This window comes from Corvus kubaryi, unplaced genomic scaffold (assembly GCF_017639235.1).
Source record: "Corvus kubaryi isolate FWS band 111438036 unplaced genomic scaffold, C.kubaryi_AGA036_p1.0 37385, whole genome shotgun sequence".
Taxonomy (NCBI): Eukaryota; Metazoa; Chordata; class Aves; order Passeriformes; family Corvidae; genus Corvus; species Corvus kubaryi.
This window is the reverse complement of record NW_024581127.1, coordinates 25,371,862-25,390,414: the sequence shown is the minus strand read 5'-3', so window position 1 is coordinate 25,390,414 and position 18,553 is coordinate 25,371,862. Positions and strand designations below refer to the sequence as shown.

At 38.7% G+C, this 18,553-nt stretch overlaps 1 protein-coding gene across 2 annotated transcripts in view; it reads right to left on the bottom strand.

The window, feature by feature from the left end:
- FAM91A1 (family with sequence similarity 91 member A1) overlaps positions 1-18,547 on the bottom strand; it is a 28,167-nt gene extending 9,620 nt beyond the window's left edge. Inside the window, exons 1-17 of one of the 2 annotated variants that reach the window (XM_042035918.1) lie at positions 18,408-18,547; positions 16,568-16,652; positions 15,726-15,877; positions 14,876-14,933; positions 13,212-13,279; positions 11,885-11,998; positions 9,930-10,020; positions 7,535-7,597; positions 6,339-6,445; positions 5,540-5,578; positions 5,323-5,435; positions 4,299-4,417; positions 3,777-3,889; positions 3,492-3,578; positions 2,936-3,068; positions 2,097-2,245; positions 1,504-1,638 (exon numbers count right to left, since the gene is read on the bottom strand). In XM_042035918.1, the coding sequence (XP_041891852.1) occupies positions 1,504-1,638; positions 2,097-2,245; positions 2,936-3,068; positions 3,492-3,578; positions 3,777-3,889; positions 4,299-4,417; positions 5,323-5,435; positions 5,540-5,578; positions 6,339-6,445; positions 7,535-7,597; positions 9,930-10,020; positions 11,885-11,998; positions 13,212-13,279; positions 14,876-14,933; positions 15,726-15,877; positions 16,568-16,652; positions 18,408-18,479 (1,698 nt within the window). In that variant the 5' untranslated portion in view covers positions 18,480-18,547. Of the gene's footprint in view, positions 1-1,503; positions 1,639-2,096; positions 2,246-2,935; positions 3,069-3,491; positions 3,579-3,776; positions 3,890-4,298; positions 4,418-5,322; positions 5,436-5,539; positions 5,579-6,338; positions 6,446-7,534; positions 7,598-9,929; positions 10,021-11,884; positions 11,999-13,211; positions 13,280-14,875; positions 14,934-15,725; positions 15,878-16,567; positions 16,653-16,948; positions 18,094-18,407 lie in introns of those variants that run through there. The other variant, XM_042035919.1, reaches the window with a different exon arrangement.
- Positions 18,548-18,553: the final 6 nt, after the last annotated feature.

The window sequence follows — 18,553 nt, the reverse complement described above, 5'->3', positions numbered from 1 at the left end:
CAATACTGAAGTTTTCCAAGGCTACCACACTGAATGCTTTTTTACTAATAAAAGTGCACAATCCATACATGTACTGGTGGTTTAAACTAATGACAGACTAGGGTTTGAAGCAAAGTCATCACCAATATCCTTACAAAATGCCTTCTGCTCTAGAAGACTTGATTCACTTAATCCTATGTGATCTTACAGTAAATCTTAGAAATGGAGGTATGTACAAAATTTTTGAAATCATAAAGGGAAGGGACACATGAAAGGTTTGAGGAATGGAATCTACAAATCCTAGTGCTAGAGAGGACTGCTGATGTAGGTACACCAAAGAATGCAGTCCCTCTCTGAATATCTCAATACCTTTCTAATATATTTAGCTCCTCAAGAATCTACAAGATGAAAAAAATGAGATGAAAACTGTAGAGGCCTCTCTGCAATTATAAACTTGAACAATACTATTTTGTAAATTCCACTGTAAGCAGCAAAACCCAAACACTGCTAAATGCCCATGGCATTTCAAATCAAAGTCAATGGATGCAAAGGTTTTCTGGTTTGGGCAAGTTTAGAAGTTGTCATGGCCAGTTCCACCTACATTTGTCTACTATACAGAATATCCAGCAGTGTTCCTTTGTGGTACATTTGTCTTTATTAGCATCTCAGAGACAGAATGGCAGAAGGCAGCATCTGAAATTTTTCAGGCAGAAGTTGATCACCTGTGCTGTTTTCTGGGACTCCTTGCCAAAGCACTGTATGGACACTAAAAAGTTAGGTGGATTCAAGGCTGGAAGGAATTGAGGAAATCAGCTCATCAGTGCAGAACCAAGAATTTGAGTCACAATCTCTGTGTACAGAGAATCACATGCAGCTCAGGGAGTTCCGAACCAGAACATGCAGGAGAGTGGAAAGGTCTTACAAGGACATATTACTTAATGTGCTGCTACCCCCTGCTTCCAGACACTGCTACAAGCCAGCCTACGGGGACAGGAAGACCTTTTTTCCAACCTAATGCAACTTCTATTAAATTATTCCATCACTTAAATTGCAGGGAGAATTACAGCCAATAACTCCAAAGTCTCCAGCACAGATTTGGACAAACTGGAAGTGATCATGATAGCTATCTTCTAAACAGGCAGAATTATGTGTAGAAGTGACGTTTCTTGCACAATACTAAAAAAAAAGCACAATATACTAGGTCTCCATCTTTTCACACTGCTCTTCTACATCTTTGTAGCACTCTCTGTGGATGGGCTAACAAACCTCAATTCTTAAGACTGCATACCACATTTTACACCGGACTTGAAAGGGGTGGCATTAAATATACTGGAGTCTCATTCTGACAGAGACATATATAGCATTCCTTTTTCACGACCTTGAAAGAAAACAAACCAAGATGCTACATAAAACTAGCTTCTAGAAAAGGAACATCATCTACAATGAATTGTACCTCTGACTTCAACCGTTATCGCTTTGAAACACTTGGAGAAGGAAGGGAGAATAAATCCATGCGCAGACTACCTGAAAAACATCTGGAAGTTTTCGAAGACGTGTTCCTTTAGAGAGCAACAGGGAGGGTGGTCCTTGTCCAGTTATATGGTATATATACAGTTTGAACCAAACTGAACTGACTTCTGGTATTGCAGGCCCAATATGCTGAAGAGAGATTATTCAAGAAATTAGAAATAACTTCATATTGCAACCATCATACATACAGATTTAATTTAAGAAGCAACAGTTTTAAAGAAATAGAAATCCAGTTTTTCAGCACTGAAGTACAAATGTATTACTCTCTACTGACTATATTCTAGGTACTTAGTCCAGTGATACAAGACTCTTCACAGAAAGGTGACAGTATTTTCTATTAATCCAAATTCAAGAACTAAAATGTCTGTCACTGACACTAATTTGAACAGAAAAACTGTTAATAAGTTAAACAAACTTAATTTACTAAATATTCACGTTTCCTCAACTTAACATTTTTTATTAGATTAATTACAGTGATATTCTACACGCTAATAATTTGGTCACTTTAAAAGGGACATCTAACAAATGTATCCAAAAAAGCTATTAGGAAGGGGGAGGGAGGGACAAATCCCTCAGCATTTTTTCACCTGGGGTGTACAGCTGCTAATAGGTCGAATTTCATTGGTGAGCGGTGCCATGGAAACCAGCAGAGTGTAATTTTTGTTGAGAACTCTGCTGCAGGTAGCTGGATCCAAACCGAGCAAACTCTCACATCGTAACAAGTCCAAGGGGAACCCTATGTTCAAAATACAAGATTCTTAAATTATCACTTAAAATGGAACATACAAACACAAACCATGATTTTAGATTTTCCATTCTCTGCTAAGCCATTAGTGCAGTATTTTCCACAATGAAGTTTTAAACAATTGGGGTGAATTTTAATAAATCGGCACAAAATTTTAGCAATTCTAGGCATACAGGGTTGTCTGAGACTGAACTAGTTCCTCACCAACTAACTGAACCCAGGAAATAAACACAGAGGTACTGAGGAAGTTACCTAAGTTAAAAAAAAAAAACACCACTAAAAAATTATCCCCATTAGAAGAATATACATTCATTTTCATGGCTTGAAAAATATTTCTTTGACAGAACAGCTGTGAATTACTCCTCTGAAAAAACTACTCCTCTATATGGCTTTCAGAAGCATGTGATTTGAAACAATCTCTTTCTCAAGTTCAGCTTGTCTTGCCTTCATTACGCTTTAATCTCTTGCTCTAGATCTTAAGTGCAAGCCTTGTTAACCAAATCCGTCATTCAACAAGCAAACCCAATAACACAGTCTCAAAGGATGATGAAAAATATTCCAAAATATTTTTAAGCAAGTAGGATACTGACTGCTTTCTACAAAAGCAGCAAGGGCAGAAAGCTGAGTCTATGGCAGATAAGTAAACCAACTAAGAAGGATTTCTGAAAGTGCTCACAGTACCATTATTTGGCTGATCAGGCTGCACAGCTTGTGACCCCAGGTCTTTGTTATGCCGCAGAAACAGGATCGTGTTTCTTAGTGTGAGGGCGTGATCAAAGTATCGTTGTGCTTCCCCTTCCCCTGTGCTTTGAACCTAAACAAGAAACAAAATAAATGCATACAAGTGGCAGGTTGTTTACATAAGCATTAATTACACTAAAGGAAAGATGAACAAATTAGAATTCTAAAGCTTTGTAATTGAGTAATAACCCTGCAGCTTATATCCAAAGGTGATCTACAGCAACTATTAAATGAAAAGCAGGTCTTGGCCATGCTAGTGGAACAGTCAAAAAGTACACAAAGACAATATCTATATATCAGAACCATGATTCAGTCTTTAGGTAAAAGGATTGAAGTGTCCAGTCATCCTGACTGGTATGAAATGATACAGCAATTGACAGCACTGCTCCTACATAATTCTACAGTTGTCCTTCTAGATTTATCTTTGAAGGTGGAGTTGGACCCTTTAACACTTCAAGTGCTGAAAAAGCATTTTGCCCAACATGTAACAACTTACCTTTTCCAGCTCCACCAAGAAGCTGTCAAGACTCTCATCTGACAGTTTCCCAACTTCAAACATTGTGACTGCATGACTTTTCAAGTTCTGGAACAACAGAACAAAACTGTCTTCTTTGAGAAGAGAATGGGCAAGTAAAAGTTATATTAAGCAAACTACTTAAAAATAATAGAGATTTTTTTTAATATTTATTTTTTAAATAAAGCTGTATTATATTGATGTCAGAGTAATTTAAAGCTCTACATATTTATTCTTGGCATAATACATCAAACAATTTGGACATACTGGTGAGAGATTCCCCATCATTAGAAAGGCTGTAAGGGTAGAATCAAACAGGAAGGCAATGCGCTTTGTGTGTCCACTGGACAGGTTCAGGCTGCTCACGCTGGCTGTTTCAGCTAATAGAAAACAAAAAGGAAGTAGATGATCACATCTGTTTCATTTAAAAACAGTATCATCAAGTTTAATTAAATCTAATAACAAAGAAAAAAATACGTTAGTTATCACCATACCAAGTAAAACAAAATTCCCTCCTTACTATTAAACTACTGATTAACTTAATTCAGAAGCTGGTATCTTTGCATCAATTTATATCCACAATACAGATCAGTCTCATCTTCAGAAAAAAGCTATTTAGCTAAAGACTATTAAACCAAGAAGTAGATACCACCTCCCCCACTGAATAGTCCATATGACAAAAGGATCTATATAGTCTAACTTATTTCTAGACCTCTTTACAGCCTGTGCCACTCTATAAACATAAAAATAATTGATCCTAATGTATTAAAATTTACTATTAGTGCTAACCTGGATCATCTTGACTGTTGGTATCTGTATCTGTGGCTGATGACCCAGCTTCCTGTATAGGACTTCTGTTTTCCCCACTGTCCCAGGAAAGCAGCATCTTCTGAGGATCCAAAGTACTCCTATCAATGTGAATTAAAATCCACATCTATTGGTCACTGCAGCACCAGAGAAGTATCTCTGCCTTCCAGTGCTAGTAGTCCATGCACAGGCATACCCAACACATGCCTTTCAATATGTCTAAGCCCTAAATCAGCCAAGCTTAATAACCCTCAGGGTCCTGCTTTAGCTTCAGCAGAAAGGTTTATTGGGGGGTTGAAAATATCAGATTGTGAAAAGACCTGAAAAATCAAACCACCATAATTGAAGAATCCAATGGAAAAAATCTAATCCACTTTGTTCTCACAGTCTGAAGAAGCATTAAAGAAAACAGGCATAGCAGTAAATTTTAAATGGCTTAGCAGATATTGAACTAAAAGCACCTGACAATTCTTAACTAATCCAATTTGGCATTTCAGCTTGGAGAACTCTTTGTTGACTGGTATTATCTGCCCTTTCCTGGGAGTGGTATCGATGCACAGGTATGTGAGAATGTCACTGACAGAATTGCAATGGTTCCTTACACCAAACAAGCGATCTCTATGCACATATTCACTGCCAGCAGTGCCAAGAGCCACAGCCTCTCTAATAGCACACTGACAGCTGTTATTTCTAGCCCCAGGAGTGTAAAACAAATGCACATTCATCTGCTGAAAAAGTGAGCAACTAGGTACCCAAAGGTGAAAAAGCCAGCACTAAGTAACAGCACCAAATGGAGTACTCTGAATTTACAGTCTGAATTACCATTCCTCATCCTCAGATTAACATGCGGATCAAGCATTCTTGTCATTATACGCATTAGAAAGCCAAATGAGATTTGTTATTGCAGAAGTCAAAGAAAGCAACCAATAGCTTTAAAATCAGATGTTGGTTCTAAGTTTTCCCTTCAATGAGAAAAATAAGCCTAAGAAAGAGTAAAGACACTTACTTCAGTCTGTTTACCGAAGGAACATTCTTCCATGATGGATGAAGATTATCCAGGTTTATTACTTGGCCTTTCTTATGAGCAAAGCCTAACCGACAATACATGGACACAGCATTCTGCAGGAACATACATACAGAGTAAGGAACTGCTGTATGAAACCAAGGTTGCAAGACAGTGAACTTTCTGTATCCAGTTAAACAAATGCATTGCATACACATACCTTTACTAAAGATAAGTCAATCTCTAACACATTTGCCAGCTAATAAAAAAAAAAAAAGATGAGATGAGTCAGCAATACAGTATTAACAGGGCACGTAATTCACTTTTTGGTGGGCTTTGGCACCTTTTTGTTGGTCTTACATCTAAACCCAGCCTGTACTATTAGAAGAAATTTTGTCTGCATCAAATACGATGAAAAAAGAGCACAAAACCTCATAATTGTCCCACTTGAAAGCATGCAAAAGAAATATGAGGCTATCTTCAACTTTGTAATTTCTAGGCTAACCATGTATGTATCATTTTAGGTTAGTCACGTATGTCACAAGACACACGAAGAGAGAAACAAATCCTGGATACATTTAATGGGTATTTTTCAGATATTTATTCACCAAGTTTTGAGAAGACCTTATGAAAACATATTTCTCATACTCAAACTATGCTTACGCAAAAGCTACATTCCTACTTTAAGCCAACACCCTGTGTGCTTTCACTGCCAAAGAAAAAAATTACTTGAACTTTTTTATTTCACATCAGCAAAACAGACTTTGTTCCAGTTCTAACTCATACAAAAGCCTACTTTAGCCACCTCTGTGTAAATTCATTCCAGCTAATGGAATTGTTTCACTGAACTGAAGGTATTCCTTCAAGCTTGTAAAAGCTACAGGTTGGATCTTAAGCCTGGCAATATGTCTAAACAAAATCACTGGATATCAATCAGAATCCTTAAGTGTTTTTAGCAGTGTGCTTTGGGCCATTTTCAAGTATTTCTATCGCCCTGACACAGGGTAAGTTTTACTTACCTCTGCCACATTAGTATGTTCATCTATTGAAACAAATATCTTGTACAGGAGTGTTTCAAAGTAATCACCTTGCACTCTGTTCATCACAAAACCTTCCAGTGGTGGCACTGAAATAAGAATCACTTTCAAAATTACAATTTGGTAACTTATTTATTGAACTGAAACTGTACTAAAACAGAAAAATGAGTTTACACTTCAGTTTTCATGGTACCTGTAATTTTGAGGATTTCCCAGGCACAAAGAATAAAAACCTGAAGATAGTATATGAGGTATTAAAAATTCCTCCATGCCTTAAGAAAGTAATGCCTGTCAATATGTTTTCTTATAGACACTAAAGTCACTCTAACTGACATCAAAGCCTTGCACTCTCCAGCTCATCAACTACAGATAATTTCCAGTGCCCAGCCAATAAAATGATTTTGTAATGTGGATGGAGACTAAATCACTACTGTGATTGGAGTAGGACACAAAAAACCCCACACCACCAACATACTCCAGAACTGAGACTTCCAAAGCAATTATCTAAGCAGTAAGTCTCCTGTATTTAGAAGACTTTCACTTAAATGATCTCTATACAGCAATGCCAGGTACTTTTGCATGACCATGTTCCGAACAATGTATGCCTTTGCAGATTATAGTGAATTCAGAAACCCCTGAGAGCTATCACGGCATAACAAGCTGTTCAAAGGGCAGCCCACATGCTGTGCTAGTTTAAGCTCCTACACAGTCCCCAGACACAATCCATGACTAATTGAGATGACAATACCCATGAAGAATAGAACTGGTATCTATTAAAACCTTACATCTGTCTGGAAAGAAGTCAAAAACCCATGTATGTTTGGTAAGCTAGCTACAATTCTCCATGCTATTCTTCCTTTTCATTACAAACTTCTGGGAAGGTACTTATTAATTCATGCCATGACTCTCATAAAAGAATCTCATCTTACCTAAATATATGTTCAATATAACCTAAGAATTCAAGTTGAAATAAATTCTATACACAATAAAAACAATGTTTTAATAGGGTTGAAAACATTTAGTCAGGAAAAAGTTTCACAACTCAAGTGTTTTGTTTGAGGACACACATGGACACAGACAAGCAGCTTCCAAGACAGAGAATTACATGAAACAATTGAAAGGACAACTGAAAGGAAACTGAGTAAACACAGGTATAATAACATTAAATATTTACTCACCTGCTATACAGCTGTCATCAGATACTGGTACATCAAGGTAAATAAATCCTTTGTTATACAAACCTTTATAAATAAAAGGACACCATTTTAGAAAAAAAAAAAAAAAAAAGCATTTTCCAAAGTACTGAAGATAGAGAGCAGACTTCCCCATCAGCCAATTCAGATTTTAAAGTAATTTTTTCTAATAGCCTCCCCAGTAGGATACTCCTTTGCAATGCACAGGTCAATAAACCACACCTAATACCAACCAGGTGTTACCCTAAACCAGAGTTCCTCACTCATAGCCTGATGCAGCATGCTTGGAACTCTACAAGTACTTCCAGGACAGCACAGCAAAATGACCACAAATCAAAGCAACTCCATTTAAAAAAAATGAGCACATCTTTTCCTAAATGTTAACTTAGTTTTCACCATCATCACTGTACTGTCAAGAAGCGTGGTTTTTATCCTGAATTGGCTTTGTCAGCTGAGGATGCTGGCTACATTTGGCTACTCAGGCCAGAACTCACCCACTTGGTAGCAAGGATACAAACTAAAACACAGTTCTGGGGGTCTCACACATTCTTGCCACACATCTTCACAGAAAGTGTTTATACAACTGCAAAAGTAAATTCTGGTGCATTTCAGCACCACGCATTAGCAAAGCTGCAGCAGATACAGACAGACACTGCATACAACAAGGACAACAATATGGTAAACATTTAAACTGCACTTTCCCGGCTTGAAACTGATTTGAGTACTAACCATCTCAACTCAACTGCAGACAGAAAAGATAAATCAGTAAGAAGATTTTAAGAAATGGAAAAAAGATTACAGTATGGTTATCTTTAGAGTCTGAGGTTTGTAACAGGGATCATATAATGTTCTGAGCTGGAAGGGACTCATCACGACCATGGAGTCCAACTCCTGGCTCTGCACAGCACACCCCAAGAATCACGCCATGTGCCTGAAAGCATTGTTTAAATGTTTCTTGAACATTAGCTATACTTTAATGGCAAGGCATAAAGCTGAACTGCACAGCATAAGTAAACCAAATTTATTGTCCATGGTTCCTTTGGTGTTACCCAAGATCAGTCCATCTACACCACATTCACGATGGTGCCGGTGAAGTTACCAACAGCCCTCAGGTGAAGTGCTACTGAAAACCTGAAGTGGAACTGTCAGGATGTTTCATGAACACAGAGCTCACCTACAGTAGGCTCACCTACACCTCAGCCTATACATCTATAGTATATTTAGTTAAATTACCACCCTCAATCAGATCTTAAATAAAATGTCTGCATTAACCCATCAACTCACTTGGATTCACGCTGATTCACTGTTCAGCACTGGCAGTAACACACTCAGCTTTGCAAAATGATGTGTATGAACAAAACAGCTTTAATGGGTCAGGATGACATTACAGATCATCAACATGCTGAGTGTGCTCTACACTGTCTCTCCTCAAGATTCATTTCTTACAATTGATACAACCTTATCTACACACCTGAAATGTACTGGTTGCAGCATAGTTTGGACTCAGCAGTCCTCTTTGCCCTGAAAATATGATCCTTCTCACAGTCTCATTACTTTAATTGTCTGCACATTCTTTTTCCACACATTAGATCCTTCTAAACCTACTAAACCTGAGCTGTAACACTCTCCACAAACAACAGCAGGCCATTTATACAGAAGGATTGTGAAGTGGTCTTGGAATTCAAATTTTATCAAGCCCTATACTGTTTCAGATCCCCTCAAGAGCATGAATTTCATCTACTTCACTTTTTTAATTGTTTTGTTCTTCTCAGTAACAGGCAACGAAATTCTGCCTCAATTTCTTATTAAAAACTACAGTGGCAGGTTTGAGTGCTTGTAGTAAGCCAAACCCTTACAGACAAGACTTTTCAAGGACGATTTTGTCGGTGAATTTTCATTCCCTGATTTGCCTATACCTACTACTTGTTACGCTAAAATGAGAAGCCAGTAACAGCTGCAGATTTCTGTGAAACAAGACAACCCCATTTTATTGTATTAAAATAGTAGAAAAAGCTAAAAAACTCTCCTTTGAAAAGCAAGAAGTGCACTTTAATTACTCAGGATTACCAACTCTAACATTTTTAATTTTAGTTTCTCTTGTTCTCATCTACATTCTCTTCCCCCACAATCTTTACTGAAGGTTTCTAACAAAAGAATTTGTTGACTCAAACAGTTACAGAATAATAACAGAGCTGCTAATTGTTCACCATTAAACAATTTACAAGATCTAGACTGCAGTCTGTACAAGCTTTTGAATATTTTCCTCCAGCTCTCCTTTATGCCTCAGCTGTTTACATCGCCTTTATTCCTAGTTTCCAGACACTCCTCTCAGAATTTCCTAAGCAAAATCTAAAATCAGAAATGCTCATTAAAAACTTACTGTGAACTACATTGAAGTCTAATGAACCAGCAAGTTGAGGACCTGAATCAATTATCTTATCAATAGCAGACTTCTCTGATGTAGTACAAATCTAGGTTAAAAGAAAAAAAAAATCACATTAGTTTCTTGTAGAAATGAGTCTATGCAACTTAGTATCATTCAAAAAACTCCCAAACACTTAAGCCTCAAATCAGTCACAAGTAATATAAAAGTATAGGGAGTAACCCACATTCCTAACCAAAATATTTGCACAGAAGAATTTAATGCAGTTCCAGTTAAAAGTCTCCAAATTTTTTAGCTTGTCCCCACATGAAATTATGCATGCTCTAGGAAAGGAAATTTATTGCACAAGAATTTGGCAAGTGAAGTCCACAGTATAACAGATTTGCTCTTTAAAACTTCCAAACTGAGTATTCAGCCACACAACTGGAATCATTCTAGAAAGAGGTCCATTACAATATCAAAGTAGCTTCAAGTTAATTACCCTGGGTTGGTGGGATGTCAGAATATGAGTAGCCTAAGATATTTCAAAAAAGAAAATCCATCACTGCTTTAAATATGTTCTAATCTAAACAAAAACTTCTAGAGAAGAAAATAAATCCAGATCAAATTACTGTAAAAAAACCACCTGTGAGAAATGAAAGCTGAATGAGGATGAAACATTAAGTCATCTCACAAGCTTTTTATGTGCAAACAATGAAAAACTAAGCAGACAAAAAGAACAGAAACAATGAAAATATGCAACAAATCCACTGCCATTCTGTGCTGCAGTGCAAGTGGCAGTGGCCACTGCAGCAGACCATTCAGAGGACTGCTGGACAGGCCTCCAGAACACAGAGGTCTGATTCTCACCCCACGGTTAGTGAGTTCCCATGTTCCAAGTGGTTCTTAGTTTACATGTTTTAAGTTTATTGGTTCAGGAGTTTTCCACCCAGTTTTATGTATAAGTTTATGTTTATGTATTTCCAAGAGTTGCTTATGTATTAGTTCTGGAAAGTTCTCCCTTCTTCGATGCCCCATTGGTCTACTCATGTAATTCCCTCCCCTAAATTATCCCTGTTATCTCCTCCTCCTCAGTCGATCCCCATTGCAACCAGTTTTCCTTCTGAAAAATTTCTGCAGTGGTACAGTCCATTTGAGATAGTAATAAAGAGCATTTCACATGCACAGATATTCATTTACCTTTATAAAAACTGATCTGTATAAACTAATAAAATAAAAATAATAAAAATAATTTTTTAAATGTGCTCTTCCCTTTGTTCCACCCCCGTATAAAATGCTGTGCTTTCCCCTTTTTCCTGGTCTTTGTCCCTGGATTTTCCACCGGCAATAAACCAGCTGGAACCTACACAGAGACCCCTCTCTGATCCTTTGCCTCTGACGATGCGTTTACACCACCTTTGTTTGGGGCGCACTCCTTGCTGCAGCTGACAGCTTTCCCTACAAGCTGCAGCCAGCCCCTGCCTGCTGCAGCTGACAGCTTTCCCTGCTTGCTGCAGCTGACCCCTGGCTGCAGCAGCAGAAGCCAAGGACATCTGCAGCTGGACGCTGTGCTGCCTCGGGCAGTCCCAACAGTGTCAATTCTGATACTAACTACAGTGAAGTTGAAGATTCAGTCAAAACTGACCTGTCAGGGCTTAAATATGAAATTTGAGAAAACTTATTTTGTTCCTTGTTCCCTACAAAACATATGACTGTGCATATAAGTTACCACAGACTGATTAATGCAAAACCACCTCTACACTGTACATAGTGCAGAAAGTACAAAGGGGAGAGAGGGCAGAACATGACAAAGAAAACATCACAATTTCCTTTAGTTCCAATCTCTATTTCCATAAGAGAGTTGCTGCAAATCTTTAACATAATCTTTGTCTATTTCACACAAAAGAAAGCCTCTGCTTTCATGGACTATCAGTATTCACCCAGATTTAGAGATGCAATCCATACTACTCTACCTTGATGTCATCCTCAGTGATGTAACCAGCCTGCACGACCCACCACGCTTCTACAGAGATCTCTACAGGCTTCACGGGTAACAGATCATGGGCAGTTTTCCTTCTGAAAAATTTCTGCAGTGGTACAGTCCATTTGAGATAGTAATAAAGAGCATTTCACATGCACAGATATTCATTTACCTTTATAAAAACTGATCTGTATAAACATCCATTTTTAAGTACATTATATTCACAGACTGGAGACACACATACTATACTGTTAGTGTTGTCATTTAGCAGAAGTTTCCTCTCTCAGATCACATGGAAATAGAATGGAAAAATAAAATTTACATCTGATATTGTTAAACCTTCCCATAAGCTCATCCATATTTTAAGTGTTGCTAATTAAAATCCACACTATTCCACTGTATTAGGATCAAGTCCAAATTTAAACAATTTGTGACATTTTTTAATTTGAACAGGTAAGAGAGCACAAGTATAGAAATAGGGTATTCTAAAGAAGTTCAGTGATTTCAAAAAACACATTTTAGGAACATATTTCATTTACTTAAAGGGACAAAGTAAAACTTTCTCGATAAGCACAGTGCTAAAATATACAGTGAATGTCAGTCCAAGAAAGAAAAACTGGAGGATACTGTTTATTTACAGACCTAAACAGTTTCTCTTCCATTGCACAACCATTACTTTTTGGTTCACTATCAGGTGCATATTTCGGTAAGCTCACTTTCAGTTAAAGGACTGTGAAGCTACTGCAAGAGCACTTCTGAGTTCCCTGAAGGAAGGAACTGTTGCAAACTAAAGGCCCTGCTTCTATCAACTGCCATCACAACATTTTCCACGTGTGCTGTTCACATCCAAGGATGTCTGTGCACTCATTAGCATTGTCTTAGAGACAAACTTACACACTGCAAGGATTTACACCTAGATGGAAGACTGCTCCACAATAAACTGTGATCTCAACTGCACACATAGGAACATGGAAAAATTCTTTCAGAACCAGCATCATTATTCCCCGCTTATAGTGGCCAGGAGACATTATTTATCTGGTATTCTAAAGTACAGCTCCAAAAATATAAGATTTATAAAAATGAAAAAGTAGTAATTAATACATATGCCTTTACTATACTTTGATTTTAAACTAAAAAGATCTTTACTAACATGAGGCAATGTAATGTAATTAACAATACACTACATCATACTCAATTAGCCACACTATTAAACTGACCAGGGCCAGGAAATTATTCCATTCTGCATTTCCTATGAAATAATATGGGAGAGAGGGAGGGAAGGGTAAGGGAAAGGGAGAGAAAATTAAAGACAAACTTACTTTTGAAGACCTACATTCGTTCATTAGATCAATATACTGGTTTCTTCCTATGCCAAGAAGTCTTAGACCTGAAAAATAAGTAAGGTTTTATTTCTCTTAAGACAGGTTTAAGCTGAAGATATATTAAACATTCTTCAAAAAATCAGACCTACTTCTATAATAACCTTTTTAGTTACTCTTACCCAAAATTAAAGGACAGTTAGAGGAGCTAAATTCATTCCATATCCCCATTCATTCACTGGGTACAGGTTACGTAAAAAAAACAACAAAAAAGAAATCCCCTATCACTCCAGTCACAGGGTAGCAGGGAATAATCCAACCCTTCTCTCCTACACTCCCATCAACAACTTCAGATTAATAATGATAGTTTTTCTTTCCCCTAACAAAGCCCATGCCATGCACTGGATTAGAACTCTAAGAATTAGACACAAAGGGCCACTTAATCTCCTAAGGAAGATAATCAAGAATCACTTGAATTAAACTGAATCAAAATTTAGTTCTATAATCTCTAGCCTTCAACCATTAAAGACCCTGAACAGATAGTAGAAAAGTATTCATTAGTTTTAAACCATATTCTGTCTCAGCTTTAACTGCAGCTTTCTAGTTCAACACTAGATTTATGAAAAAATGTAATTAAGGAAGTTTAAGTCAATTATACTGCAGTCACTAACCTGCAGCTGTGGTAAGTTAACAGAATTGTTGGGGGGGGGGGGGGAGCAGAAATCAAACAAAAACAGGAAAGCCTTTCCCTTCTTCATACTCCTGACTAATACTAGATTTCCAACAAGCAAAACTGTGCTGAGGAAAGCTCTTCATCATCTGTTTCCCTGCTGTGAAAATTACACAGAGGCTAACTAGTAGTTAACTGACAATATCCTTCTAAAACCAAAACCAACTGTTTTCAAAAGCTGCAGGTTACTCCTCACCTCTCTACACACTGTCCTTAAAAAGAACTGCATGAATGTATACCAAAGGCAAAAATTAAGTGTTACTATAGGTAACTGTTCAGTGGCTGGTTTGATTAATACCCTCCTGGTGCCATCAGTTTACATTTTGCTCTGTAAGACTTCTCATTATTGATCTTACTCAGTTCTCCTATACCAGGTTCAAGGTTGTTGCTTTCCTAATCTCCCCATCCCATACCAAGAGTGGTGTAATAGATAAAACATCTGGCACATCTGATATGTCACAAAATACCAGAGCCTCTTCCCTCTCTTCTCTGGTACATCATCCCTCAATCCACATTGATGCCAATTCACAGGAGTGTCAGCAGCCTCTCAGTGTCCTGCTGAAGTCTTCTGCCCAACACATGCCCCAAAAAGCACACTAGCTCAGTTTGCTGATGTACATGAGCTGGAAGTGCAGACAAACAGGAACGCACAACAAGCAAGGACAGAGGCAAGGTTTTGTACCATGCCTAGCTGTGCTCAAACCAGCCCAATTCCAGTCCTGCCTGTACAGACAGAACTCTGTATGAAGAGGACACACTCCTTAAGTGTTAAAAAAAAAATCACTATTTATAAAGTTTAAAAATCACTCTTTAAATGCTTTTACACCTTCATTCACGTGCTCATATTCAAGCAAACAGATGCCCCCAAACCCTTTTTCAGAAGCTCCTTATTTCTAACTCACTGAAAGCAGGAATTAATCTAGGTAATACTTACAGTCAGCAGCAGTGAAGTTGGGTAAAGAATCATAGCTTTTTTCACTGTTCATTATATCCTTAAAAAGAAAATAAAACTTGTAAGTTGCAAGAAGAAAGTCATTGTTTCAGAGAAGCAGGTCCAAAATTCTGCCTGTCCTTTTTACTTTAAGAATGAAATTAATTTTAAACAGATCTATAAAAGCCAGTTCCCTTATCAAACTTGACAATTATTGACTAATCATTGCACAGGAAGTTAAACACATAAAAGGTGAGACTTATGTTTAATATAAGTTTTGTAAAGAAAAATGTTGGCTGAAAGACTAATAAACAAAATCCTGTATCTCTCTTCACAAAAACAAACCAGCACACAGAATCACCAACAGTAATAACAGAATAAATAAACAACTAATCCATTATGTCTGCAATCACTGTACACAAAATAAAATAAAAGCACTTCAAATATCCAACAAAAACAAAAGAAGGTTGCCAGAGTGCTGACAGAAAACAGAACCATCTTTGTTCTCATAAAAACAGATCTGCTTCAGGCTTCTCAAAAAGTTTCCAGTATGGTTAAAATGAGGTATTTCTTTTACAGTTTGAAGTGAAGACACAAATGTCAAACATCAAAAGAGAGAGTCTGGTCTCAGAGCGAGTCCCATCCCAGAAACACATGACAAAAGTCCAGCTCTTGAAAGGTTAATGAGGCAGAAGAGAAAACACTGCAGGTAAAAGCACTTCTCCAGAAACTTTCCTTGCAGGCCTACACAAAACCAAACAAACTACCTGACACTGCCTCGTACACATTACTGGGCCATTACCAACATCTCCAGACAGAGAACAACACCCTCCCACCACAGTTCTGCACTCACCTCCATTATGCCTGTGTAATAGGAAAATGGTGTTACCCTCAGACCTTTTACCATGATGTCAGACAAATGATATGGGTACAGCATGAGATGATCTCGACTGTATTTTAACAGATCTTCATAATATTTACGTTCATCTTTCTTGACATGCTTAACTACAAGGGGAGAAAAAGTTACAATGTTCTATGACATTCAACTTTTTTAAAAAGTGTTACAACAAAGGATTAAAAATAGCAGAATGGCAATTGCAGAAAACTACAAGCAAAATAAAGTAGTGGTGCAAGGAATTCAGCATCCAAGAATTACTACATATGATACAAGTCGCCTCAGAGACTTTAAGGAGCAGATTTATCTAAAAGATTGCCAGGAAGTGGCCCATTGAGACAGAGCTCGTGCACGCTGTAGAAAGTTACCTTTCAATTAGTGAAATTATTATCTGCTTTGGGAAGACAGATTCAGTCAATGTAAACTAAATTGAAAGTCTGCAAACAAGTCATAGCCAAAAGCTCCTGTGAGTCAGGGTAACTGTCTGCATCTCACCTAGTGACAGGCTTCACTAGTCAAATCCTCTCTTAACGTCTCTTAATTACTTCAAAAATGGCAGCAGAACTACAGTAGGAATTCAGTTCCACCTGCCAATGCAGTAACCTTCAAGAGTGCTTTGCTAGAAAAGTTGCCGTATGGACTCAGAAGCGAAGATTTTTCATGATCTTTTATTATTTAAAAGCATTTATTTTCAAGGAAAGAAGGAAGGACCGTCTTGTTTTTGCCGCTTTACAGTAAAGACAAGCTTCCACACAGAAGACTGGGGCAGCAATCAGAAGTTACTTTTCTTCTTTACTCACCTAAGTTATTGCGGTATCGCAACTGATTGCGGATGCTGTAGAGTACGACTTGCCTTTCATATTCCCTCTGGGAGTTTCCAAGACCCTTGAAAACATAAAGGCCTTTTAACTGACTTGCACAACCCCCCACCTTTTAGTTAAACCACTGCAAAGTGTCTTACGAGGAAACATGTGCAGGCAGTTGTCATTGCTCAGGGAGTCTCCCAGTTGAACAGTGACAATATCTTTAGTCTCTCTCTGAGTTCAAAATACCTTTAAATAGGTCTCTACATAGGATGCATATTTAAGCAATCATTTTTAGATTTTTTTTTCCTAATACCACTCTGATAAAAAGGGAGCATCTGATTTTCAAATCAAAGACATGATTAATCAAACATTTACCAAGCATTCAGTGCCTTTCAGCCTTGAGAAATTACTCAGAATTCGTGTAGCACAAACCAAGCATGGTGAATTAGGTGAAGCTTTAGTTGCTGTACCTAAGAAACTTTTAACACACACAAAGAAAAAAAAAAAAGTGGAACAGCTCAAGTTGCAGCTTTGCGGAAGTAAAACTATCAAGTGATCCTAGATCACAAGATTAAGGAACAAGCACAGCACATTACTTGACTATCATGAAAGACGATAAAAAGAGAACTTTGGTTCATGCTTCAGATGCCTTATTTCAAAAACTGTCCCTTCAATATTCCCCATATTACTCTTTTATATCTGCAACAAGTGATCTGGGTTGTTTGTTTTTTTTCTTCCCTCTCTTGGTTCCTTCACTGATGCTTGTATTAAGAGATCCCTTTAAAAAAAAAAGTACTTTTCTGCATATATGGGAAAAACGAGAAAGTCACACACAAACTGCAGAATCAGGTATCAGAAAAGCAACACCTGATATCACAGACAGGGTCTGGAATTGATTAAATACCCAAAGAGAGAGCCCAGTATTTGCTCAAAGGACAAAAATATTAAGGACTATACTAACACTAAAGTAGACAAAACAGTATTCCAGAAGTTACACTAAAGTAAATAATGCAATAAATACTGGTATATTTTCTATCCTGAATCACAAAGACAACAATATGGCACTCAGCTGGACAGGTAAAGAGAAATCATCCTTCATTCTCCTCTTACTGCTCCTGGAATCTCAAACTCAAGAAACTACATTACTCGTGGCCTGCAGCCACTACTCATCCTCTCCACCCTTCCCCTGTGCAAGAGCAGGAATTGTTTGACAGCATCTGCTTTAAAGCAGTGTAAGACTTTGGAACAAGAACCTCCTCTCAACTCCACACAATACCTCCCCTCTGCTATCACACGCCCATTAAATCCAGGCAATCAAAATTTCATGAGGTTTTCTTTTCCATGAGCCACTTGCAGCACGCAATTCTCTGGCTACCGAAACACGGGGCTGCACAAGCCTCCGAGGGCACCTGCCCTGGTCCGGCTCCCATCACTCACGGGTGGCATAAGGGACACCCGACTCAGCAGTTTTACACTTGCACAAGCTGAGCAAGGACCCCACATCTTCCTCTGGCCATTGGGACCCCAAGGCACCCCGATTCACCCCTCTCCTCACTGACGCCACACACCCCCACACTCCCCGCTTCTCACACACAGAACACAGACCGCTTTCCTATCCCCTTCTCCCCAGAGACACCACGCACACAGAGTCGCCCTTTCCCCACAGAGGGGCCGTGCACACCCCATATCCCCCTGTCCCCACAGAGAACCCCACGTCCCCTCGCCGGCACCCCACGGCCCCCGTGGGCCCCCCAGCCTTGCGCCGGAGCAGGCAGGGCCGAGTACCCCGTGTTCCCCCGCCGCTTTCCCGGGCCGGGAGCCCGGCAGCCCGCACCTGCCTGACGCTGGCGGGCAGCCGGGCCCAGGGGTAGTTGTGCCGGATGTGGAACTCCACGTCGATGTTCATGGCGAGCAGGCCGAGCCGCGGGCCCCGCCGCCGGGAGGCGCTCCGGCCCGCGAAGGAGCCGCTGCGGCCCGGGG